This window comes from Pteronotus mesoamericanus, unplaced genomic scaffold (assembly GCF_021234165.1).
Source record: "Pteronotus mesoamericanus isolate MK-2021 breed Mesoamerican mustached bat unplaced genomic scaffold, CSHL_Meso_final contig_657, whole genome shotgun sequence".
NCBI classification, from domain to species: Eukaryota; Metazoa; Chordata; class Mammalia; order Chiroptera; family Mormoopidae; genus Pteronotus; species Pteronotus mesoamericanus.
Window position 1 is genome coordinate 12,931,122 of NW_026555229.1, and position 27,368 is coordinate 12,958,489.

The 27,368-nt window shown below is 40.5% G+C and overlaps 1 protein-coding gene across 8 annotated transcripts in view; it reads right to left on the reverse strand.

The window, feature by feature from the left end:
- GPAM (glycerol-3-phosphate acyltransferase, mitochondrial) overlaps positions 1–27,368 on the reverse strand; it is a 57,195-nt gene that overhangs the window by 7,461 nt on the left and 22,366 nt on the right. For 2 of the 8 annotated variants that reach the window (XM_054581507.1, XM_054581510.1), the window contains 17 exons: positions 24,119–24,214; positions 22,673–22,803; positions 21,469–21,591; positions 18,562–18,635; positions 16,212–16,325; positions 14,377–14,523; positions 13,679–13,775; positions 12,956–13,092; positions 10,151–10,250; positions 9,534–9,746; positions 7,581–7,694; positions 6,405–6,490; positions 5,570–5,685; positions 3,587–3,657; positions 3,033–3,297; positions 2,314–2,456; positions 612–689 (listed from right to left, as the gene is read on the reverse strand). In XM_054581507.1, coding sequence (XP_054437482.1) covers positions 612–689; positions 2,314–2,456; positions 3,033–3,297; positions 3,587–3,657; positions 5,570–5,685; positions 6,405–6,490; positions 7,581–7,694; positions 9,534–9,746; positions 10,151–10,250; positions 12,956–13,092; positions 13,679–13,775; positions 14,377–14,523; positions 16,212–16,325; positions 18,562–18,635; positions 21,469–21,591; positions 22,673–22,774 — 1,980 coding nt within the window. In that variant the 5' untranslated portion in view covers positions 22,775–22,803; positions 24,119–24,214. Of the gene's footprint in view, positions 1–611; positions 690–2,313; positions 2,457–3,032; positions 3,298–3,586; positions 3,658–5,569; positions 5,686–6,404; positions 6,491–7,580; positions 7,695–9,533; positions 9,747–10,150; positions 10,251–12,955; positions 13,093–13,678; positions 13,776–14,376; positions 14,524–16,211; positions 16,326–18,561; positions 18,636–21,468; positions 21,592–22,672; positions 22,804–24,118; positions 24,215–24,594; positions 24,749–27,368 lie in introns of those variants that run through there. The other 6 variants (XM_054581513.1, XM_054581514.1, XM_054581509.1 and 3 more) reach the window with 4 other exon arrangements.

Genomic DNA, 27,368 nt, shown 5'->3' on the forward strand with positions numbered 1-27,368 from the left:
ACATGCACAGGCACACGAACCCCTGCCAGCTGGACCCCAGCCATGGCAGCTTGCTCTCACTCCCTTCCCTCCTCTTCTCTGTCCAGACATTTACGACACCAATCCATTCCCCTTCCCAACCTCAGAACCACTCAGGAGACAGCAAGGAAAGAAAGTTGGGGGAAAGCTGCCACACACATCAAATAAAAATACCCACACCTTTTCTAAATTGATTATCTACTTCCCCAGGCCGTAACCAGTCTACTACATTGACCAAAATTAAAACAAAATCCCAAAAATGAAAGATGCCTATGCGCAAGCTACAAGCACCCTGAAAGGTAAAACAGCTCATCTTCCAGCAACTTCAGGATGCCTGGAATTAAGTCAAGCTATGTTTTAGACAACACCAATCACACAAAAGGAACTAAAATATTAAACAATCCCGAAGGACATTTACTCTCTCCTCATTCTGGTTTTTCTCTTCTCTTCATCTGGACTTGACAATATATCAAAGGTAATTATTGCTTAATGTAATTGGTTGTAATATTGGTTAAAATAATTGGTAGAAAAGACAAGAAAATGAAGGGTGAGAAACTAAACAAAGGCAAATAAAGGAAAGCCATTCCTCTTACCTCCGCCACTGTAAGAATGCCGTACTGGATAAACCTTCCTACTGTTTCGTGGCAAACTTGGTAAAATGTCTGGCAAGGCTGAAAAGACAAGACATTTAAATGTCTATGTCAAGGCACTGCAGCAGTATTTACAATCACCAAGATATGGAAGGAGCCCACGAGCTCATCAGAACATGAGTGGATAAAACAGCTATGGGATATTTACACAATGGAATACTACTCAGCCATAAAAAATAAGAGTTCACCCTTTGCGACAGTATGGATGGACCTGGACAGTATGGACAGTATGGATGGGCAGCATGGGGAACGTCATGCTAAGTGAAATAAGCCAATCATGAAAGACAAATACCACATGATTTCACTCATATGTGGAATCTAGTGAACAAACTGAACTAACAAGGAAAATGGGGACAGACTCATAGGTGGAGAGCAGGATGGCAGCTAAGGGCGGGGCAGGGGAGGGGGGGAGGGGGTGGAGGGACTGTACAGAAAGGAAAAAGGACTCATGGACACGACAACAGTGTGAGGATTGCTGGAAGGAAGGGGGTTTAAGGGGACTAAATGGTAATGAAAAAAATACAATAAAGATTAAATTAAGAAATAAATAACTAAAAATAAATGTCAATGCCACAGTCCTATACTTCTTTTACTAAAAACAGAAAAACACTGTACGAGGTAGTTGTCAAATACTTCCATGATATAACCTACCTCACTCCACTGGGCAAATCCTAAGACTTCCGATGCCCACCCTCCTGATAAATATGCATGGTCATGGGAAAGGCCATGGGAGAGACCTCGTTCACCTGCATGGCAGAGCACCCAATGTGGCATCACCTGCAAAGGGTGCTCCCAAGCTCGGTGTCTCCCCCACCCCCAGTGAAGCAAGCCCCCCATGGGCTGCCCGTTAGGCCCCGCCACCTATTTCTTTTTCTTAATAAAGACAATTTCTCTGCAAAAGCTATCATAGAGGACAGATTGTACATAAAGGTGGTAGATGAGAAACACAGTATTAAAATAACTCAAAAAGACCCAGGAAAAGGATAAAGGCAATCTTGGGAAACTTATCTACCCTCTCCTCTCTCCTCCGCCCCTCAAGGGCCACCAATATGCCACATACAAAGACCACCGTGGAAGAGGGCTGTACTCACAACACACATGCTCATAAATGTCCCAAGATGCATTCATACAAGTGGAGGAAAATACTAGACTTTAACTATCTCTCTACTGCTTAATGTGTATCCCTCGTTATAAATATCTACAAGTGCTTGGATATAACAAAAATGCTCATTAGTACTGCTGGGTCCTCGTTTCCCAATTTGTAAAGTGAGAGACGGTTGAGCAGATGGTTTTTAAGGCTGTTTCTGTCTCTTATCTTCTGTGTTTCTATCATCCACAGGAGGACGTGTTAATTATTTATGAACCTCTGACCCAGTGCCCCCAGCCTAACAAGAGCTCAGTAACCTTGGATCTGACTGATGCAGAATGCTGCGCAGTCACAGGTGCACAAAGGGGTCACTTGAGCAGTGACCCCAACAGCATATCTGGGTGGTAAACAGCAGGTCGCTATGGAGGTCACTGAGACCAGCAATAGAATGTAAAGTCTCAGTAAAGGAGCAAAAAGTCTCTAGGAGAAAAACAAAGGCAGTGTATGTTTCATGAAAATGCTTAAGAGAACAGGTAACACTAAAAAGCTGCTACTTACGAGAGAGATGGTGCCCTCGTTAGAGAGCAGGTAGCACAGGCTGGCCGCCTTCCGCACCAGCTGCTCCTGGCTGATCAGGCTGGAGGGCCCGCCGGCAGGCCCGCCAGCCCCCCTCTTGTTCCGGACTGCATAAAGGCTGCAGGCTGAGGAAACGAGAGCATCAGTGAAGCCAGCAGCCTTGGCGCTCCTAGAAAAACTTCCACTGGCTCGGGTAACGCAGACAACCTTTCTAGGCTGTTACATCAAAAATAATTGTCTGCATTTCACTGGAGAAATGTAAGGAAATCCCCTGAGGAGTCACTTCTCATGAGTCCATGTGATCCCAACTCTACCAAATGCCTTCCTCAGGGGCTTCAGTCCCCTCTGCTCTCCTCCTCCCCTGTTGCCCCTTGATCACAAATGAGCCCCCACCACCCACATCGCTGCCATGCGAATGTCTCCTCTCACTTAGTTTTTCAGGTCCTGGATAGCAGGACACCTTACCTCTCTCCCTGAGTCATAAATATAATACCATGCAGTAATTCAGGAACTGCTTGTTGAATAGTAGATGTAAAAATAAGCTATAAATAGTAATACAGCAGATTATACTTTTATTTGAAAGCTAAAACTATAGCAATGCATTCCCTCAAACAAGGGGCTACCATCCAAACTGAAGTAGACACCACTATGTGTTTTAGGCCCTGGTATTTTCTGTGAAAATGTTCCAGGGCCCACCATACCTATGATGGCCTCCATGATAAAGACATGCAGCACCCCGTTGCTGTAGAAGTTAAGTTCAAAGACTGAAGGGATAGTTGTGCTGGGAGTAATAAAAAACTCATCATTCCTGCTGGTGTGGGTGATTGTGACACAATTTCCCAGCAGCTGTATGGCATGTATGACCACGTCTTCTGAATTTCCCGAGAACCCCAGGTCAAAATCACGAGCCAAGACTTCTTCCTTCATCACAAAGAAGTCCTCCACCAATGTGGAGAGATCAATTCCCTAGAGAAACAGACAGAAATGGTCTCACGACAGTGGAAAACCTACTTCCCAAAAGGCCAAGAGGCCTTTCCAAGGATTTTTTTCTTGCCTTGACTTTCCTGCAGCTCCCATGGGCATATACAGAAAAAGGGCCAAAACACCAATGCAGAGAAAACACTGGTTAGAAAGCGGGTCCCCCAGAATGTCAGGAAATTGATATTCCACATCCCGTATTGAACATCTGACAAAGCGCTGTCACACTCACTGTTTAACACTTACTCTTTAACCCCAGGTGACACTGCGGACGTACCTGCCTGTGTCTGTACAGGAGCAGGCAGGCCACAATGTGTGTTGACATAATGGCACAGGATTTGCTAGCAGCTGAAAGGCAAACACAAAGCTTTAGTTGTACTTTAAAAAAAAAGGGGGGGGGGGTTTAAAAGTACCTAAATCTTAATTAGGAGTATTTACAACTTACAAGTCCTCTACCACATACATTTCCCATAAAGGTGATTTCTCAAAAGGGAGTTACAACATCACACCATGTGCTGGGCCATTAGAGATCATTATTCATCATATAACAGCACTCAGTCTAAGGTAGGTCCACCTTCAATCCAGGATATTGGAATTTGGTTACCAAATAACCAAGAGACGCCTTTATGGAAACACCAAGGCCCAAAGTTTGAGCCTGTTCTACGAGCTCTACAGGATACCCTGTTGCTGTGTACCCTGACTTGTTCCTGGCTGCAGTCTAGTAACTGTACTAGTAACTGCAGCTCTACACTCCTCCCACAGAGGTATTCACAGAGGAGGTGCAGGGGGTGGGGGGTTTCAAAGTCAGAAAATCTGGGTTCAGAACCCAACTTCTATGCTGACTAATTTCATGACTTGGGGAAAACTGCTTGAATTCCCAGCCTCAGCTTCCTCCCTGGTAAATGAGAATAGCACCTACTTCACTCGGCCATGTGGGAACAAAAGGGGTTGGCCTGCCACCGGACCCACAGCGATGGCACTCAGCATATTGTCACTTCCTCTTTTCAACCTCTCTCAGAGGCAGGGAAGAAGGGGACAGAAATAAATTTGAAAATGACTATAGTCCATAACCCAATGCGCTTTTGTAAAAAATTATAATCATAAAAATTAAATATGGGAACACCTATGGGATCATCTGAAACACACCATTTGTGAGTTTTCTGAGAATAATGAATTCATGAATACTTTGCTCACATTGATATTGTCTCCAGTGTTTAAAAAACAAAACAGTACCCAGTGTTATATTTATAGCCATTAAAAAGAATGTTTATAAAGTTTTTTAAAAACATAAATATTTGTGTTATAAATGGAAAAGAGCACAATACAAAACTGTAAAAAAGATTTTCAGAGACTAGACAGCAACACCCCTGGTTACTTGGTAGTGGGTTCTATCTTTATTTTCCAATTTTCCAACACTAAGGATGTACTGTTTTTAGCATCCAGAATTTAAACAAAGAAGAAGAGAGACGCATCAGATGTGCCTGAGAAAGAGTGCTCTGGCCCAGCGTGGAGCAGGAGTAAGAGCAGCCGGAGTGGAAGGCGCAGGAGGAGGTGAGGACACCTCCGCCCCAGTGCCGGCAGGAAGTGCTGGGACTCTGACCTGACCGGAAGTGGGGCCCAGGAAATGGAGAGAAGATCCTGCACGGCCTGCACACCATGGGACCCTGATGCCACCATAGGACTATAAGGCGACCTCTACAACATGACACAACACTGCCATCTGGAACTTAAGGAAGGCTACTTCTGCACTCAGCTCACTCTACTTAAATTATCTGTGTACAACTATCCCACTGGGAACAGCATAAGCTCCTGAAGTGCTGAACCACTGATTCCTCAATGTGTATCCCCCACAGCTAAAACAAGGCTTCACACACGATGCTCCTCAGTACGTGTTGAATGACCGATCATGAGGTCAGAAAGGAAAGGGACATGCAACTGTAAACCTAGATGCTGCACTACAAGTTAATTCAAGGAAACAAATTCATGAGCAAAAGAGGTAACAGACCACTTTGACAATACTAAATAGTTATTAAAGCATGAGTGTCTACTAACCATCAGGCACTACGTGAGATGTTGCACTCAATTACCTCGAACCCCACAGCCTCACCTTCCTGCTAACGACTCACCTATCACCACCTGTGTGTTACATACTAGAACTAGAAGTGGAACCAAACGAGGGCAGGTTCCGAAACCTGCAGGGCTGGCACCGCACCGTGCTGAATCCGAACTGTAAGGTGACAGGGCGCACCATTCCACTTACTGAAGAGAATGTGCTCAGCCAGGTTGGTGATCAGTCTCCTTCGGAGCGACTCATCGGCTGCATTTCTGGACTCATTAATGGACGTGTCTGCACCTTCGTCAGCAGCATCATTGGGTCTGAAAAGTTCTCTTAAAAATTAGACTTCTACAGTCCCACTGTTTTACAGAGCAAACTACGTGGGCCTAAGGTATAAATGTATTAAATATTGTAAATTACCACAGATTCTAAACTTAAAACACAATTAGGTTATTTCTGTGGGTTATTTTTCTTCATGATATATTCTATTATGTGTAATACATTCTCCTGGCAAAAACACATTACTTAGTTATAACTAAACAGTCTATTAGTACATCAATTCTAAAACCCACTGGCTAAAAAAAAATGCACAAAGCAAGATAACTCATTTTAAAACATTTATGAACCCTTGACATTTGAACACTTTAAAGGAAGGTTTTAAAATTCACTTTCTCTCAGTTATGACTCATTTTTAATTCTGAAAAATTCACAGAAAAACTCTTGCACATTGTACTACGTACAATGCACATAATCTAAGCTACTCTCAAAAAGAATTCAGTTCAAAAGCATAAATCAAATAAGAATGCCTACCTGATTCACAAAATCAAATAGATTTTATAATGCAAATAAATCAAAAACCTCAAACTATGAAACCATATCACTTCAACATCCTTCGTAAAACCAAAAGGGAAGTTACTTAGGCTCGAAAGTGAAAACAAGAACATGCACGTTCTTATTAAAGTTAACCTATTTTTCTATGCAATATTAAAAATAAGATATTTGAAAGTTTAGTTAATGTAAAAATGTCCACAAACCTCACCTTGAAGGAAGTATAGCTGGTAACAAAGCTTGTTCCAGAGAAAGTGGGGCCGACACAGGTTTCTGACTTTGGCTTTCTAAATATTCCTGGGGAGGGAAAAACATGGATTCTTGTCATCTCCCTTACAGAAACACACATAAAATATATTCAATATTCAAAAAGTAAAAAGGGAGTTGTTCTATAAAGTGAGCCATGCTAAAGAGCATGAGAAATACTTCTTAGATCCTGAACTGTCCTCAGAGGTCCAGAATAACTCATGGAAAGTTATCAAGCACAAAATCTAAGAATTGAAAATACAACGCACAGGATGATGCTTAAGCAAAATCATTTCTACATTAAAAGAGAAAAATTAACTTTTCTCACATCTTTGAGAAATTATTTGACATTCCCAATATTATTATTGGTGATAGCTGCTATAACCAGGCTTTTTAAAGGAAACCCGGCGACCTGAAGGTCACATGATATTCAAAAGAACCTCCACCCGAGGGCAAATCATGACAAGCTAGAGAAGCTGTGCACTAGTTTCAAACTGGTAAGAAATGTGGAGGTTCCTAAGTTGAAAGCACTTTAAGGCCAGAAAGCATCTAGCAGGGAAATTAGAATCTTTTAAAATAAAACCGGGAAATGGAACAGAAGGAGAAGAAGGGCCATGACCCACTCCTCTCTTTCTCTTTAGTCGATTCAAAAACCTTAGGAATTTAAAACTGCCGTGGCCTCAGGGACCCACGAGGCCCAGGCTGCTCCATGAGGATGGCCCATCCCTTGGGAATGTGGGTCCTGGGTGCCGCTCGGTAGGTTAGAGCGTCATCCTACGCTGTCGTCTGTGCCCAGCTTTTAGGGGTCATGTTTTGATAAATTTCCCCTAAAAGCAATTTAAAAACACAAAATAAAATACTGATATATAATAAAACAACATGCAAAATTCTCATGGCTTTTTAAAAAAATAGTGATAAATGTTGAACTCAGTATCTCCCAAAGATAGATATTTACTGTCTTTGGTTAACAGGTGTACTTTGGTAGAAAAGCCTAGGAAAGGCCACTCTTGACATGGTCCTCATTTTACAAGAGAAGAAGCTGAGGCGATGGAAGTAGGACCAGAGGCAGGACGCAAGCCCAGACCGCCCAACAGCACGCTATGCCAGCACTGTGAACAGCTTCATTCCAACAGATGCTCACCTTTAAGGAAAATGGCTGTGCAAAATCCACTCTGACACACCCATAGTTTTTTCGTAACATTCTGATAACGCCTCGAGCTATGCTCCAAAAGCTCTCATTCTTCTTAGGTTTCCCCTAAATTCCAGTTTTGAAAGAATAACATGGTAAGAAATAAAGCTCACACATATGCAAACATTCTGCTATCCAAAGAACAGGGATTTTTGTTTGTTTTTATGGAAACTAGAGGTTTGTCTTGGGGGAAAAAAAAAAAAAACAATGAATGAACAAGGTAAAGAAGTTATTCATTGATGGAGACCTGTCAGAAAATATTTAGCATTCAAAGATTCCAAAAGATGTAGTCATGTCACTGGGAGAGGTAATTTGGTCACTGACAAACAAATCATTTAATGCTCATTCAGTACACTATTTACATCATTCACAAAAATATAACTACAAACTAATGAAGGACAAAAATGACATAGGTTGAAAAATTATGCATATTCTGTAGTTCTCAGATAAAGATGTCAAAAACGTTGTTTATCTAAGGTTTGATGATCACCAGAGTCCAAATACTTAACACTGGACAGTTGTGTCAAATCCTGCCCCACAGGGACCTTTAAGCTAATTATTCACTTAGTAAGCATTTGCTGAATATTAATATATATAAGGCACAACGACAGCCGTATATAATGGACATAGGACTCAAATATGACCTCATGAGACACTCAGGGAGTGGAACACACATTCAGAACAGACACCTAACAAAGACGGAGGCATCTCATGAGACAGACAGATACTAATCCAGACCTGTCACTTAATTTTTAAAGCCTCCAATTATCAGGTGTCCTTGAGCTTCTGACGTGTCTTGGGCAGCAGGCTTGAAAAAAGTACCTTGCCCAAGACTTCCACACTAAATAAAAAAGAAATTAAATTCCTCTGGGACTCTCACAATGCCGGCAGGAATGCTGAGTTGGTAAAAGCATTTTGGAAAACGGTCCAGCAGTATTTACTAAATAAAGCTGGACACACATACGCTTTATGAGCCAGCAATCCCACTCCTAGGTACATGCCCAGGAGAATGCATACACACGGTCATCGAGAGAGGTACAAAAGTAATCACAGTCAAAAACTAGCAACCAAATTGTTTTTCTACAATAGGGTAGATAAACGATGGTATAGTCATACACTGGAAAACTATGCAGCTATGAGAATAAACAAGCTCTAAGTAAATGCCAGAATAGAGGTGAATCGCACAAACACCTGCTTGAGCAAAGAAAACCAGATGTGACAAGACCACACACTACTTAATGCCATTTATACAGAGGTCAAAAACAAGCAAAACTACTCTATTCCTTAAGAAGTCAGAGAAGTGGTTACCCTGGAGGGGCCAGCAATGGGAGGGGCACAAGGGGATTCCTAGGGTCCTGATCCTGTTTTCTTGTATGGAGCGCTGGTTACCTGGGCGTGTTCATTTTGTGAAAATTCACAATTCAGTTACACGCTTATGATTTGTGCATTCATTCTTCTAAAACTATTATATTTACTTCAATGAAAAGTTTACAAAAAACATTACTGCCATTTCTCAATTTGTAGTTGCTTTGTCAACGTGGTCCCAGCAGTCCCTCCAGGCTTAACTTAAAATCTGCACACAAACAGCAAGGCCTGGGGAAAACAAGCCACACAAACCCCCCCACCGTAGAGCAGACATCTCAGTGCCAGATGTTCTTCCACTTCCTGGTCTCACGGCGAAGGCCAGCACCGATACCTCCAATCCCGTCCCTTCTCCAGGTGCAGGCAGGCACCACGTTAGCACTACCAACCGGCTGACACAGAAGAGGGAAGCTACTCACCATACCCACCCTGCCATGGTTCCCACGATGCTTTACAACAAAGTGGTACCAAAAACATTCCTAATTAACTCTAGAAGCAACAGACTTGAAAGCAAAGAAGAATTTGGATAGGAAGTCCTCTTACCAGCTGTTCGCCATTGTAGTGACCTTCAATAATACGATCATAGGAGATTCCAACAGGTATTACCAAGATGTCTGGTATGGTATTGGTAGACACAGTGTCTACCACAACTGACAAAAGTCCTGCCCGAGGGCAGGAGGTTTTTCCACTCCTAGAGCGTGTGCCTTCCAGAAAAATCTCCAAGAACTGCTGCTGTCGAAGTAGTTCAACTATATGCTGGCATAGCAGGAGAAAGTAAAACATGAATTCAAGACCCCCATCTTAGAAAAGGGTCAGCAAAGTTAAATATTTAAAAAAAAATACACACACACACACACACACACACATAATTTCACTACTGACAAAATATTTTATTATTATTTACTTGTTATTAATATTTATAATTATAAATATTATGAATTAATAATACTTATGAATTATTTACTTGTTATTTACAACAAGATAGCTCCTCTAATGCTATATTGGTGACAACAAAAAAGTAATCATCAAACCCATACCCAAACAATAATCAATCAAATAACTCCTCAGACAACAGTTTCTTAAAATCTCAGTCAAGTCTCTTTCCTTCCATCGTGAGGACTATCATAACAGCTTTAAGGATAATTACAGATGACACTTACCCCATGGAGCAGAGCTCTATAGAGAACATCCTTCCGTCCATCTGGCATTTCATCCAGCTTCCGTCGTATGAAAAAGCCCCCAAGCTTATGGATCAAGGTACTATAAATTCAAAAATGCATTAAATATTGACAAAGAAAATATAAAAAGAATATTCATATTCCCAGTTACTTCAAAACATTTGCCATGTGAATATAAACCACATGTGTTGTTGAAGCTGCTGACAGTGAGAATGTGGACATATTTCCATTTTCCATAGCATTGATGTTTTGGTCATTTACATTATTCATCAGTCTTTAGAATATCACTCCACGCGCTGAGACTGTATTACATCCATTCCAAGCCAAGAAAAGCCAATGTGATATGTCACCCTGCAAATTCAATGCTACAGAGCTTAACTGGATTATGAAATACTGCTAAATTTTAAAACTCTGTTCAGGGTCTCAAGACATCGACCATTAGACATCCCAAAATTTGCCTACTGGCACATTTACTACAAAATGAATGTGATGTTACAAAAGCTACTTTGGAGAAATTTTCTCAAATAAGTACTGCTCAGAGAGTGTCTCTGTGAGACAAGGATAGCTTTATCAAACTGAAACCAAACATAAGCATCTTTTCAAAACATGAAACAAGAATTCGCTCCATGTACCTACACATAAGAATAAAACAATTTTTTTTCACAACCTCAGGCCTCTTTCTATAATACTGATTGACTTTTGACATGAACTTGAAATTTTCTAGTACTTAAGTCAACCTCTCCCAACTCAGAGACATCTATTTTTTCCAGTGACAGTAATATAAATATGTGAGTATATATATTTGATATCTTTATACAGACTATTTGATAGTCTGTATAAAAAGGCGACAATAAGATGCTCTTAAGAGTTTAATATAACTCTTTGAGATTAAAACTATGCAGCCTAAGTTCATAATGAATGAGGTGAACCAACCACAAAAATAACCCACCCTGAAAAGTGGTTTGTGAATGTGTAGACTGGCGTGTGACAAAAGAACGGCGCTAATAAATAGGCCAGGTCATCTACAGTCTGTCATGTCTGGAGGACTGATGGGCTAACAATAACTGGCATAGAGTTCTATGATGAGGACAGCTGAGTTATCAGAAATTATCAGTGTTTAGCAAGTACCTCCAAGAGATCCAGGTTGAGAACCTGGAGAGAATGAGTACGTGAGTTATTCTGATGGTGAAAAAGGCAAACTATTACGGGGCAAGACTTCTCTAGAACCCAGGCTTTGCTCTAAATCTAAGCCTACCAGCGACTTTCTGATGACCTTCTAATTCAGCTTCACAGGTTCCTCAATACCGGGAAGAAATGCCCAGGAGAGTAAACACAGATACTACTCCCTGGAAAAGCATGCCTGCCCTGTGGGGTCATATCGCACTGGCTGATAGCTAGCTCCTTGTCCATGTTCCCCAGTAGATCGTGGGCTACCTGAAGGCCATGTCTAAGGATCTTGTTCACTCTTGTCTACCGCATAGCTGAGGATCAGCTGACCTCATGAAAGGATGGCTTCTTGTCGGTCGTTCACAGTCCGGTCAGCCACAGAACTCTGAGCTACGCGATGAGGGAGGAGCTCCTTGGATGGGGAGGCTGAGGGTCAGCCTTCACAGCTTGCAAAGGTGATGACCGCCACTTTGTGAGGCCCTCCCCAGACAACCTGCCAGGCCACTTCCCTTCCGGTCACTCTCTCAATTCATCCTCTTACTCTGCTACTCACAGAGCTGATTTTGCAGCTGCTTTATGCTTCGTAGTTTGAAACTGCAATTTCCCTAACCAACTAAACCTACGCCTCACCAATTCCCCATTGGTGGTCAGCTGCACTGCCTACCCAGGTCCCTGGTGGTAAAACACCTGGGAGTTCCTCCCGCCTCCCTCCTCCCCCCTCTGTTGAGGTCTGCATCTGCACTACCATTTGCTCTTGTAAATTCATCTTACTAAACACTTTTCCCATCAATGTCCACTTCTCCAATAGCACTGTTATGCTTTTAATTTAAGCCTTCATTACCTTTTGCCTGAACTACCGCGATAGAGTCAGAGTTGTTCTAACTCCCTCTAATCCAGGATGAGGCTTCAAAATGCAAATCTGACCATGTCGTTCCTCAAGTACAGAACACATTCTAAACTCTTGGCTTAAAAATTGTTCTGATCTAGTCCTCACTACCTATGCAGTAACCGTCCCCAGCCTCGGCCCTTCCCATTGCATCCAACACCCCAAGCCCCCTGAGTCGGCTGCTGCAGCCTACCCAAACCATGCTGCCGAACCTCTCCGCCTCTTCACAGGCTATTTCCTCTGAATGGAATGCACTTTATTCTCCTGAAAATCTCCAAATTATTCAGAACACAGCTTCATGTTATACTGTAGTTGTTACAGGTTTCTAGCTCTTCTAACTTACAAGACCAACATTAACAGGTGTGGTTCTTCTCACCTACCTTTACCCCATCGCCACCCCATCTCCTCAGCCCCAGCTCCCTCCTGCCATGCCAGATACAGTAACTTGCCATCTTGTCTTTCTAATTGCCTTTTATCCATTTGGTAAATATTGCCCATAAAGTTTAGGGACTCACAGTTCCCCAAGTATCCATATAAAACACAAAAATAATAGTGATCCTCTTAATCCTTTTTTGTACTTTTCAAATTTTCCACACTGAACATGTATTACTTTTATCATGACAATTAAAAATATAATATCTTTATAATAATATGTCAAAAGGTATAATAAAGAAAACAGAAGTTCAGAATATAATCTTTTCTGTACCTTCAATTACGAAAGAAGCTGATCTTACCTGAAGATGGGGATGTTGAGATTATTGCCTGAAGCAATGTATGGCGCTTTGATGTTATGGCAGAAGAGAATGAAAGTGAGCAGGAGATAGTCAATATGGGATCGATGAACCGGTAGAAATATAAGTGGTAGATTCATCTAGTAAAAGCAAAAGTGCCACATTTATAGTTCAAATGCAAAGTTCAATCATGCTTTGCAATTTCATATTTGGTTAGTCATTCAAACACTGGCTAACCAGTGACTCAGTCTTTAAAAATCATTTCCTAATAACATGAATTCTTTCAACTTAATATTTATCTAGCTAAAAAACAGCTACAAAAAAAAAAAAGATCAAGAAAGTAAAAGTAATCAAGAGTTCAAGTTAAGTCTGTATCTCTGAGAGGCGGCTTAGGTTTTGGAGTCAAGTATGATTTGGTTTGAAATCCTGGGCAAGTCAGTTATTAGCTGTTACTTGTAAACATTTCTTAATCTGTCAGAGCTTTTATTTCCTCATTTATAAAATTAGGGACTGTTCTACCTGGGTTTCAGAATTGTTGCGAGGTAACCCACTACAGCAATCCTGCACGTGGCTGGTAGGTCTCCCTTTACCCCATTGTTCCTCCTCACACACACAGCTCTCCAATGGGTTGCAACGCACAATGGTAAACAAGAGAACACTTTCAAAAGAATTCTAAAATCACTCTACAAATGTGGAGAAAGAATGACAGATCCACATATTTCTTGCCTCAGTTGCAGCTTTAACCATCTCAAGTTGACCCTTGTGAATCTGAATGTTCCAGAAGAAGCTGTTGAACAGTTTCAGCAACACCCACCCAGTCAGTCTGAAAGTAAAAACAAAAACAAGAGAAAAAGAAATTTAAATGTATGTGTGTATATATATTGCTTTCAAGTGACTCTGTGTGCATGTGTATGTGTGTGTATCTGAATTGTGGAATTAAACAGCTAACTTTACGTATATACTACTTTACGTATATACTACTTATAAACAGCTAACTTTACGTATATACTACTTATAAAAGTGTCCATTTATTATGGACTAAAATCTTACATTTCACTCTAATAGCACACTTTAGACTTCAGAAGCACAAGGCCAAGCGAGTATTTCGGTGAGCAGAATGACAGAAAGCCCTTCCCTTTAAGAGATGGGTATGTGAAAGCTGCTCACAGCTGGTCCAGAGAGCAAATATCAGCAGTAATACGACTGCTATCAATTAGCTGAGGTTAAGACACCTCCAGCCTACCACAGCACTACTTCCCATGGGAGCTGAGTAGAAATATAAAGAGTTGGGTTTAACATCAGAATATATTAAAATGTCCTGGACCGAGAGCATTGTGCTTAGAAATGAAAGTCCAATGGTTCAGTTTTGTCTGCTCAACACAGGATGGCTCTTCTTGAAACCTTCTTGCCTGGCCTTGTATTACCTGATCATGGCTGGCGAGACAGTGGCAACCATTTCTTGCAGGATCCTTCTGGCTTTCTTCCTCACTTTACTGGTGGCTTTTGACTGCTGCTGAGCAGAACCGTCAGGGTTTAATTCAGCTGCCACCTGAGCAATGGCATCTTGCACTCTGATTTGAAAATGGAAAGTCAGGCAATGCAGCTGGTTGTGTGCTACATTCTGTATTCAGTGCTTCATAAACCGTGGCTATAAATCACAAAACAAAATGTACCTTCTCTCTAATATGTGGTAACATGAGAGAAAAAACTCAAGTTAGAAATCTTTTCATTGCTTGTCTATTAAATATTAAGGATATCATATTCCAAAAGCAATGAACCCCTGAGAACTCTGGAAGACCGATTTAGGAATTTAATTCAAATGTACTGTGTGACAGCTCTGTGAATTTCAATGTTCCAGTTACTCTGTGAGAGACACAAGCTGCACACTAGCAGAAGGGAGAAAAAGAAGGTAATCCATTTAGGCTTCTATTTCAGAGGCTTCCAAAACCCACTGTCAAAGTAATGTCTGATTTTACTTTGAAGACCTAATTAGGCATTTATATTGTGGCTCTTTAGAACTGTATATAAAACTCCCTAGGAAGGATTCAAGAAGGACATAAATGTTTGCAAGTGTTTTCTAATCAAACCAATAGTTTTTAAAAGACAGAGCTGAAGATTAAAACAGCACAGAACAATAAGCAGTGAGGTCAAAGGGAAGACTCTATCCAGTTTAACAAGTCTTCCACATGGCGTAGGAAAGAATGCATGAGGTTACACCTCCTTCACTCACTTCTAATATTCTAGGTTCTAGTGAAATTATCTGGGTATAATAAAACATGCTTGAAGGTTTTTACCTGGAAAATAGAATATATGACAATCCAAGGAGTTTCAAATAATGGTATTTTCTCCTGCTGTTGCTAATATTAGACAACTGTACAGCAAAACTCCACACAGCCCCATAATTCATTAATATGAAAAGAAGACTCACCCCACAGGACACTGATCACCCTAAGTCTATTCTTTGAATAGCATTTATTTCAACCTGGCCAGGAATGTTTTCACAAGTAATTGACATGATTATTACATCTGCATTATCAAATATGCGGTCATTTATTCAATAAATATTTGAGGGCCTATTATTTGCAACCACTGCTCAGACCTTAACGACCACATCACAGGGCGGCATTGCTGAGCATCTTTCGATCCACCCATTTCCAGCTCCTCAAATCCAGGCAGATGTGGGACACGGGCCACACCAGTGGGGTGGGTCAGAGACCAACCTTCTTCCAAACGCCCCGTATCCTAACGCCTCCTCCTCAGAATGATTCATGTGCCCACGCCATCTGAGTTCAAGCCAGTCTCTTCCATTTGTAAGCTAGCTCCTCAAAGAGCAAAGACAGTATCTTATTCTCTTAAAATTCCTAACAGTGACTTTCTAATACAAATATTTGTGCCTAGGTGCTCAATAACTGTTCGACAGAAATACCAAACTCACTTCTCTTTTGACTATAAAATTGAAAATGCAATGTCTTAAAACTCTTATTACAGAAACTCTGGAAACCTGTGCACGTCTGGTCCAGCTTGCCTTTCAGGAATTTGAAAGCCATTGGTTTGCTAACCTTAGAACAAGACTGCTGTTCCCACAGGGCAGCGCTCACCAAAACCACCTGCCCTGCCTTTCCTTGGTTTCCCTTTGATGCTTAACATTTGACTTGGAAATGCAAATACTTCTGGAGACAGAGTCCCAGAGACTCTAAAGGTAAATATCACTGCACTCCTATCACCCATCCCAGCCTCTCCCCTTTACAACAGCCCTTACCGACTGCTGTTCAGTACATTTTCCGTCACATTGGTGGCAAACATGCCTTTGTGGACTTCTCGCTCTTGAACAAAAAGCACGTAAGAAAGACGCCTTGCAAGCCATCCTCGGTGCCTGCAACGGGAAAGTCATTTAGCAGAGAAGCACTTTAGTACGCTCAAAACAAGTTATTTAAATTGTACAGGGGTTTCTCTCCTGTTAAAACAAGGCCTCATTCCAGCTACTCCTGAGACTGGGGCTCTCCTGTAGCAAATTCTCCTTAGGAGTTCACATAACTTCATTCCCAACTTCTTTCATGTATTCTCAGCGACAATTTAAACGTGGAATTTGTGTACAGATGCCTGAATAGTCATTTTGCCAAATAATAACCCAAATATAAAAACAAAAATAAAAATAGCTTACTTTATTAATACCATAAAAAGAAGCAAGTGTGTGTGTGTGTGTGTGTGTGTGTGTGTGTGTGTGTACACACATGCTATATACAGCTTATAGCTATAGCTATGGGCTATAAAAGATGATTTGGAAGTCTTTTCCTATCATGCAGGGCTAATTTTTGTTATTGTTGCTATAGTAATTCTTCTAAGGTTATATTATAGCTCCACAAAACCAGAAAAGTTCTTGCTTTAATAAAAAAATATTCAACATGACTAAAGGATAGGACATGTTCCTACCAGTGACTGTGTGTTATCTGGATGAGAGGGTTGGGAACAGGCATCTCAGAATAAGAACGCTACAAACTTTCATTATGCAATGATCGGATACCATTCACAGTGATTATATCGTGCCTCATTATCATTTTCTCCACAATGATATTCACATAAACAGATTTCAATTATAAACTCATCATTTCTGAAAAGAATCAAAAAAGCCCCTAGAGTTTTGAGGGAAAACTGTTTATGAATCACATGCTCCTTCATCTCTCCTTCCTGACATTCTCTTTTTCTTCCTCCTTTCCTTTGTCTCAATTCTTTGAAAACTTGGCCCAGTATGTTAGGTGTTTAATTCTAACCTCTTTCTTCATTGAAAACTTTCACAATTATTACTAGAATGTACAAAGTCCAAACTCTCTATGAAACCCCTTTGCAATTGACTGAAAGCTCTGTGTGTGTCTGCGTGTGTGTATAAAAATGTTTAGGCTTTGCTTCATGTAACACACAAAACCTAAAAAGCCAACTCAACTCTACAGGCAGCTTATTACGTTGAATAGTTTCATTTTGTCTTGTGAATATAACTTTTCTTTCTTTGCCTGCAACTGAGGGCAAAAAACGGACCCTTTGCCTTTATACATTGAATGTGAACTTACATAAAGAGGGACCCTATGAGATCTCTTTTCTTAGGATCTTAATCACGTCAACCAAGGGAAACAATGTATCAATAAACCAAAATTTCTCCTATCACCTTTAAACTTAAGAGAGGAGGAGGAGGGAGGGAGGAAGGAAGGGGAAAGGGTAGCATGAAAATGGGAAAAAAAATACATCCCTTGACTTCAACTGTATTTTTTAACAAGTCTTAACTAATATATACGCAGATGTTGTCACGTTCGTGTGACCTCGCCATCAAAATGTGAACAGTCGCACCAGAAAGACTTAAAATTTAAATATTTCATTTTCTGGATCAGTTTTTCATAAAAATGCAAAAGCATTTCTCATCGCCTGAGCTTACGGCTTACCTCTGCCAGGCACTCACCCTTAGAACTGTAAGAACTGGTAGCAGTTCTGGCGGCCCGCCTCTCCTGCCTCCAGGCCATTCACACCCCTCCCCACCCTCCTTTCTTCTCTCCTAGCCTAGATTCGCACGTAACATAACAAAGCCTCTTTTCTCTCACACTGGTGTCTAATAGCCTATCCCCATTTGCCTGGAATTTGGAAGTAAGAATTCTAAGAAAAGTCTTAAGTTAATAATATATCAAAGAACGTTTGCTCAACAGAGGAAAATATTCTCTAAAACTCTAGATTAGCTTTACTTTTTTTAAGTATAAAACAGCTACCCTTTTTTTAAGTTTGAACTAGTCATAATAGATCAAAAGACATTCAAGCCTACACCTCTCCTCAGACAAATCTTTATCACAATTTAGAGCACTTCAGATACAAAATCAATACATGAGTAAGTTAGAGAAAGCTGTGATATCTACTCTCTCAAGAAAATGTTTATTGTATAATCACAGCAGCAGTAACAGTAATAGGTCTCTCAGGTGGTTATATTGTTTCCAAATTTTAGATAAAGCCACTTGTGTCAGAAGCTTATATTCTATTAACTCTCAAAAACAAAATGAGATTCATCTTAAAGTGCATAAATTATGATGGACTTTTTCTTTTGAGATGTATTAGAAGTAGAAGAAATTTCTTTTTACCTTGTGTGCGTTTCATTGATATAAATAACATTCCGCAAACCCAAAGATGGGATACTGGGGTTGAAAAACTTATCCTACATAAAACAAAATAAACATAGATATAAATATACAACTGGATTGCTGGTGAAAAGCTTACATTACTAGTATCTGACAACTTTCAAAATTCAAGCATAAAATTAGGCATTGCTTCAAAAAGTCAGACACTATTTCAAAAACCAAAGTCATGAAGAAAAATGATATTTTATTGAAAAGTACCTTTTAGCCTTTAAAGAAAGTCACAAACTCAAAATTAATCCTTAACACCTTGCAAAGAAAATAGTGCCTCCCCTTTCCTGCCCCACCCCCCTCCCGACCGCCCTCCAACCACAATGAAACCCCAATGAGACGAAGCTACAGAGCACATAAGTCATTGACCGAGACACTGCAGATTTCAGTGTTGCCAGAATAAAAAACTACTATGCTAAAAATAACATGTGTAAATTTTCTTTGAAAATGAAAGCAATCTAGAGAAATTGGTTGTTTTTTTACATGAATACCAACATATCATCTGTTCCAAACTTAACAGGAGAATCACTACTAATTGTATTTGAAAACTTCCAAGTGAGTGCGTACCTTCATGTGTAAATGTGGACTTAATTTTTGATGTTCAAGGGAAATGATTCATGGCCAGTTTCCACAGTATGCCAAGGAGATACTTTGTATCGTGGTACTGACACTTTATGTATTAGTCTATACTCAGTACTACTGGCTACACGCTCTGCCATTGAAATAAAACTGTGATTATTGTTCTGCAAATAAAGTTTAATTACTAACAAAAAAGAATAACATGTAGGTATTATTAGATTACTCAATCTCCCAATAATCCTGACACATAAGAATTATTACTGCCATTTTAAAGAAGGAAAGTTGAGGCTGGCCTAAGTTTAAGATTCAATCCTAGATCTTGCTTCAAAGAGCATGGTCTTTCCATTCCTTTAAAATGATTGTTCCATCTGATGAGGTAACGTATGGTTAAAAGTCATCCTCTTTACAGGTAACCTTAAAAAATAACCAGGCAATAACTGCTGAAAAGAAAAAGTCTGTAAGTTAATGTGAACAAAAAGTTATGCTGAGGTAATGTGTTATCAACAAAAGATGTAAAAATACTACGTGAACTCTTTTTAGAGAAAAGGAAAATAAGATTTCAGAGAAAGGGTAGCAAATATCAAAAAATTACAATAAAAATATTGTCAAACAAATATTACTCTAAACACACATGCCATGGAAGAATATTAAGATCAAGTTCAGCTCCTATATTCAGGTACTATAGTACCTAAAGTTCAGGTACCATATTTAGGCAAAAATCAATCACCTGCTATGTTACTCACCTATCCCCACCCCAAACCATCACCACCACCAAATACTCTCTCCTGACTTAGTAACATATTAGCATTGTTTCAGTTTTTTGAACATTCAAAATTACAGTTAGATGAGATACCAGGTCTTAAAAAACAAAACAAAACAAAAACCACATGATCTTCTACTTAAATCTTTATTTCTATTGGCCTATTCATGTAAACTGGCCTTACTCCTGGTCTAAAAATTTCCATGATCCTTCAATGCTACCAAATTCTTAAATTCTTGCAACAAGGTACCTGTGACTTAAAAGGAACAATATTTAGCCCTGGCTGGGTGGCTCAGTTGGTTGGAGCATTGTCCCATATATGTAAAGGTTCCATTCCTGGTCAGGGCACGTATATACCTACGTTGCAGGTTCAATCCCTGGGTGGGGCAGGTATGGCAGACAACCGACTAATGTTTCTCTCTCTCTCTCTCTCTCTCTCTCTCTCCATTTCACTCTCTCCCCCCACCCCCTTCTTCTCTCCCTAAAATCAATAAATATTCTTGGGTGAGGATTAAGAAAATGAAATAAAACTAAAAGTAACAATATTCCTATCAACCCATTCTTGAGCAGACATGAATATTTAACATAAACTGCTTGGGTCCCACACAAATCTCTTCCAGGTTAGGAAATCCCAGACTCAGAATTCTACTTCCTACCAAGCCAACCCTGAGTAAAACATTCACACAGCACAGTTCCCTGTTCACACAGCTTATAAGCCATCTCTATAAATGACAGGCCTTTTAAGGGCAGAATGTCTATGTCTCTGTGATAACTGACCCATTTCAAAGGGAACTTAACAAGCAGGTGCGCCTTCCTACGGGTACTCTGCTGCCTCAGGACACAGCGCCAGCGCCAGCAGAGCCTGCCTCCTGTGCGAACTCACCCTCTGGCGCAGCACGCTGCCTTCAGGAGCAGCCTCTCATCTAATGGGCTCTTCTCAAATATCAACACCCGCACCCTAATGTGGAAGATTTTCCAGGGCTTGTGGTTGTTTTTTTTTTTTTCACCGAAATACAAACAACAAACCCATACACACTCTTTCTTAACTCTTCACCTAAGCTTTCAGCGACCATTCTTCACTATCAGAGTCAACAAACACCCTGCCCCACTCATGCCCGAAACAGAAACTCAGCAAGGCAGAGCTGAAGTTCAACTTCTAGACGTTACAAGAAGGTTCCCACCAACTTTTTGGAAGGGTTAACTGAAAGTAAGACCTATTCTCCCCCTAACGTCATACCAAAACTACTAAAAAACCCAACTCTCGCCTAGCGTCAACTATTGGACCAAGATTTAATGAATTCATGAATGAAAAATTGAGTCAACATCTTTACTTGCAATGTTTGGTTTATAAATATGACTCTAAATTCTAAAAATAGAAATTAGAAAAAAAGGAATAAAAATAAATCCTAAAAGTGAATTCAGTCTATTTGGTTTTTGCCCAATACCAAATTCACACAAAGCTGGAAATCTATGTCGTGTATTTCAAGGGTTTACTAAAGGTCAACAAGCAGGAACAGTCTTACCCAGCTCTGCGGAGTACAGGAATAACAGCACCTTCCAACAAATGGCCTTTTCCGGCTCATTAGGCTTTCTTTCCATTTTAAGGTTGCAGATCTGAACACAGTAGGTCTGAAACCACACTCATCCTAATAAATGTTAAGGAAAAAGTGATCACCAAATGGCAAGAAAATTCTAGCTGTCCACGTGATCTATAAAACTAAGATATCCCAGGTAAAAGAGAAACTTATGACACATTTTCTTTGAGTAGTTGGCATAATTATGTGTTTCTCAGAGTGATTTTCATTCAGCACTTTGAACAAGAGCAAAAGCTAAGCACCTAAGAATAGTAGTAGCTGGCAAAGACTACTATACACTCAAAGCAGCATTCAAGGTTTTAAAATAAAGCTGGAAAAGCTCAAAGAGCCTCTCATGAGAGCAGGATGAATCAAATCAAACTCCTGGGTCCTGATGTTAACAGTTAATTTTACTCTCTCTTAAATCACACACTTCCCACAAAAGAATTATTTACCAAAGCCTTACAGAGTAAGCAAGTTGTTATAATACAGCTTGAAGTATTTTGCTTTAAATAAAAAACAAAGTATACTCACAGAACACTCATTTATCCTAACAATAAAGTGTAAATGCTGAAATTGAAATTATAGCTGTACTGTACAGTTAGGGTCAAACTCTGTTCTTCTGTTTTAAACATTTTTCTCTTAACTTTGAGTTCATTGGTTGTTCAAATACCACTGGTACAGTATTCTCAAAAGTAAGCAGAAAAAAAACCTCTCCATCATCATTTTTTATATAAAGCAGGTAGTGTCCAAGAAATATTTCAAACATGCCATGTTATATTGAAATAGAGAAAACAACACAATATATGCCCTTTGGATTGGGTTCATACTAAAATTTATCTCCCATTTTTAATATTTTTAAACTTTATTTCCATCAGAAATGTATACTTATTAGAGATAATGGAAAACAGATACAGAAACATTTCAAAAATATCTTTATAATTATACTACCCAAAACAAATACTAGTAGGTTTTTTTTCTATGCAAAAGTATTTTTGCTTTTTAACATGTCTGCAGTTAAATTTCTTATTCAGTCTTTTCTTCCCAGTTATTGGTATAAAGTCGGCTCCAGCCTTTCCACCTTCATAAACAACATTGCAATGAACATCTTTAGGCTGACCATTTTTAATCCAAATTTTAATCTTAAACTTACCCATTCCTCACTTGCATGCTTACATTGGCCAACACTGTATTCCGCTGAACTTGGCAAGTAAGAAACATCTATCGTGCCAAGGGTTAATGCAGTTTCATCCATGGCATAAAGCGTACCTCCTAAATCATGTGCTGTAAAAAAATATATATACCATTTACATTAATGAGGACTCCAGAGAGTAAATACCAGAACTCAAAATTCTGACTTCCAAGTGATTTTGTTCCAGAAGAAGATGTCAAATGAACTACAGACAGACTTCTACCAGGGTCAGTCAAAGTGTAAAAACAGACTTTGATGTTTATATGAACTAAGGCAGCTCTGATTTCAATACTCAATCTTTGTACCTTTAGACTTTCTAAACAAAACAGCTATGTATTTGTAAGAGTAAATAATAGCTTATTTCAGGTACATGACAAAGAATTATTTCATGTTAATAACTGAATATTTCCTGGAGGAATGAAGGCATGTGTTTATTTAATTAAATGTAAGTTATATATATGCACATAATTAGATAATTTTTAAAATTATGTGCTGGGAATAACGCAAAAGAGACAAAGGTGATGAGGGCAACTCTGAAGTTTCCCACTTAAACTGAATTAAGCTCTTAGTTTTCTTGTGATGCCTTAAACGAACCATTTGCACTTTTAGTACATCTGCAAAGCTCTACAACAAAACTACCCTTTATGAAATATCTGACTGATAAGTTTTCATCCTTTTCAACAATCTTTTCCTACCCTACAGGAAAATGTTCGCTAAGAATGAATGGCTAAAGAAAGTAGATATTAGCCTAAAATGTAAAAACTTCTAACCGGAAAAGCAGCATGGGGGAAGGGCGTAAGTTTCAAATTCTTTTTAAGACAGCTTTTGGCTATTTCTCACCTGGCCTTAAAATATTCCTTTAAAACTCTGAAAGGTCAATTCCAGCTCTATAGTGTTCCTAAGAGGTCATACTCCGATTTCTTTTCAGTCGCCACATATGTTTGCTGCAATGACTTATCCTCAGCATAACTACTATACGTGTCCTTAACAATTTAACATAGGTAACAATCTAACACAATAGGCCAGAGGAAAAGAGTAGTAAAGCAACGCACGTGGCAGGGAAGCTGTTCGGTATTACAACAGAAAACTCAACTCTCAGTTTCATGTAGCCACAACAGGGGGAGCCAGTGCTACCTGAGAAAATGAGGACGCGCTGGCCCCAGTGACGAGGGAAGGAGGGGAAGAGAAAGCGTCTTGTGCCAAAAGAAAGTCCACGCTTCGCTCCTCTCTCCCCACAGCGTTTATCAAGGTCGAGAAGTTTAAAAAGAAAGAAAGAAAGAAAATCGGAGGTGCCAAGCTATGGGCTGCGAGGAGCCAGCTGCGGATTCTGATACACCCAGTGGTAGGAAGGCAAATCTGAAGTCAAGCATGCCCAAGTTCAAATCCCCACCCCCCGCCCCGTCTTACCGTTTGTGAGACTTTAGACGAATTTGTTAACTTCAATGCCTTGGTTTTCCCATCTGGAAAATGTGCATAATATGATAGCTCTTACCTCCTGGGGTGCTGGGATGAATGGAAAATACATATAAAGAGCCTAGCACAGTATCTGACACACAGTGAGCGCTCAGTTCAATCAATCAATCAATGGCCATCTGTCATCGCAACGTCCCCCGCACCGGCTACTCTCAGAGCATCCCTGCTGCCTCAACGCCAAAGCCAATGACCCACGTCCCATTCGAGTGCGTAGGGTACTGGGTCCATAGAAGAAGCCCGGCCTCAACCTGATCCCCCAGAAAAGCACAATCCTGACCCCTACTCCAGCACTAGCTGGAACCCATTTCTCCGGGGGGATCCCCGCTCTCGGGGGAGGGGTCAGGGAGACACAGACCACCCCGGCAACTTGCAGGAGTCACGCGGGCTCCAGCGCAGAGGCGACCACGCACCTGTCCCGGAGTCCCCGGCCCCAGCAGCCCCCCGCAGCCCGCTCCCGCCTGGGCCGCAAGCCCTCGGCGCTCCGCCGGCTTCAGAGGCGGCAGCCGCCGGCACTTCAAGTCTCCGCCGGTGCTTGAGTCTCTGCTGGTGCTTGCTGCAATGTCGCGCTCTGATGACGCAACGGGCGCCCGGGAATGACGGCACAGCCGCGAGTCCGCTGGGCTGGAGTGGCATAGGGCCTTGCGCAGTGCGTGGGGGTGTCCGGGCAGCCTGTGCGCGCGGGAGTGTGTGTCTGTGGCTAAGTCGGGTGTGTGGGGGCCCAAGCGAGTGACCATTCCGCCCAGTCGCTGACTCACGTGAGCGTGTGTGCCTAAGTTTGCATCGTGCCAACTGCTCGGCTGGGAGTTTGTATCTCCACGAAGAGTGTGCGCGGTGGGTTTCTGTGTATACGTGTGGTCTGCCTTCTTAAGAGGTGTGTAAGACTATGTGGAATTTATTAGGGATGGGGGTAGACGGGGATTGGGGATGGCCCTGTTGTGTAATTTCTGTAACATTGGCTGAGTGCCTTTTCCTTAAAGGAAGAAAATGAATTTAAAAAGAAATAGGTCTTGAAACAGTCTGAATCCAAATTTGCCTCGCTTCAGCCCTTCAAAGTAACGCTGGGGACAAAGAGGTTCTTTTGCAATATTTGTCCTGCCGTAGACAAGGCCAGTGCTTACACAGAAAGTTAGCAAATTAGGAATAAAAAGATAACCTCTTAAACGCGCTTAAGCAGCAAGCATTACATAGGAACTAACAGCTGGGAATACGAAGATTACAAAATAGTCCCTGCCCTCACCACATCTGCCACCGTGTCCCTTGCACACATTAACTCTCTCTTCAGAACAAATCTTTGGTCATGTCCACCCATGAAAAACCATCCAAATGCTTGAGCCTGGCACACAGGGCATTCACAGATAAGCTTCCACTTTTCTACCTCTTTTCCGGCAGGAGTCCCTTGCTTCAAGCTCTGACTGTCCCCAGCCACAACATGGACAGTCATACGCCTAACTGTGATCACGCCACCACTTTCCCCTGCATTCTATTGTTCCTTCCTGAACTAGGTCTCCACGCCTTTCTTAATCTCTTCAGCCCTCAATAATGATCCTCTCCTGTGAAACTGCACAGATTTACTGTGGTACCACACCTGGGGTCTTTACCTGTTGTGCCATGCTTCCACAAGATAGTGAAATCATCAATGTCAAAGACTTGCCTCAGTCTCAGGAAACACTATAACACTTTGGAGTATTAAGTGCTCAGTACAGACTTGTTGGAGCTGAGGAACAAGAAAAACAGGAATTCCTTCTCTTGAACTTTCTACTTGTTATAAATCTATCCCAAAATGCAGGTGTGGCCCTCTTTTAAAACAATCGTGGAGACATATATACCTTGAAGTTTAATACCCTGTTTTTATCAACCCGCAAGCTCCTTAGTGCCAGGCACACACACCTAAGTACCCAAAGACTATGCTAACCAGAATAAAATGAATTCTGATCTCAAAACATCATGAAATTTTATATACAAATTACTGGTGCCTGACCAAAAAAGGAAAAGATAAAAAAGGAGGGGGCAGGGAGAAAACAGAAAAAAGGCCTCAAAGTTTGAGTCACTGCTAAACAGAAAGTAATGGGAAATGAAGCAGAGAAAACATTACAGGAATTAAAAGGTAAGCCGTATGGGGAAATGAGATAGTTTTACGTGATGTTTGTTTGTGGGACTCATAACACCCATTGCACAAGGGTGTACTGTACTTACAGGAGATGTAGATTGCACATCTTCAGGTTACTTAATGAGAATTGTTTTGGAAACAAGTGACACCCTTGGCAATCTGTCTTATCAACAGAACCACAATAACTTAAAGTAATCCAGTCCAGCCAGCCAAGATGGAGAAACAAGGACTGAATTTACTCTTTCCCTAAGACAACTACACCAAACCAGGCAAAATAAATAAAACAGGCAGCCGCACAGGACACTTGTCTACAAGAGAATAAAAAGAATGAACATAACGATAAACAGAGTATCAGTGAGCTTAATAAACATGCAATTGGAGTCCCTAAAGTAAAGAGAAATATGATAGTGAGGAGGAGTCAGGGAGGCCAGGAAAAAATATCTGTAGAAATAATGGCTGAAAACTTTCCAAATTTAATAAAAATTAGAAACTCACAAATCCAAGAAGCTCAACAATTTCTAAGTGGAAATATGAAGAAAACTACACCAAGAGACATCACAATTACATTCCTTAAAACCAGTGGTAAAGTGAAAACTTAAAGCAGTCATAGAGCAAAAAAGACATCACTGTGCAGAAGAACAAGGATAAAATTGACATTAGATTTCTCATCAGAAATTTGCAAACAAGTAGACAATGCAGTAGCATCTTTAAAGTACTGAAAAAAGCTGTCAATCTAGAATTCTTTCCCCAAATATACATACTTCAAAAACAGAACAAAATAAAGACATGTTCTGACATACCAACGCTGAAAGAATATATCACCAGCAGACACTTACTATAAGAAATGTTAAAAGCAAATTCTCCAGGTAGAAAGAAAATATAATCAAATGGAAAATTGGGTCTACACAAAGGAATTAAGATCTCAAGAAATCATAGGTAGGTAAATGAAATTTTTTCTTCTTTAGAAAACTCTGTTAAAAGATAATTGCTTTCTGCAAAGTAACAGCATTAGTTTGTGGGGTTTCTAACATATATAGAAATAAAATGTATGACAACAGCTCAACATCCAGAAAGGGG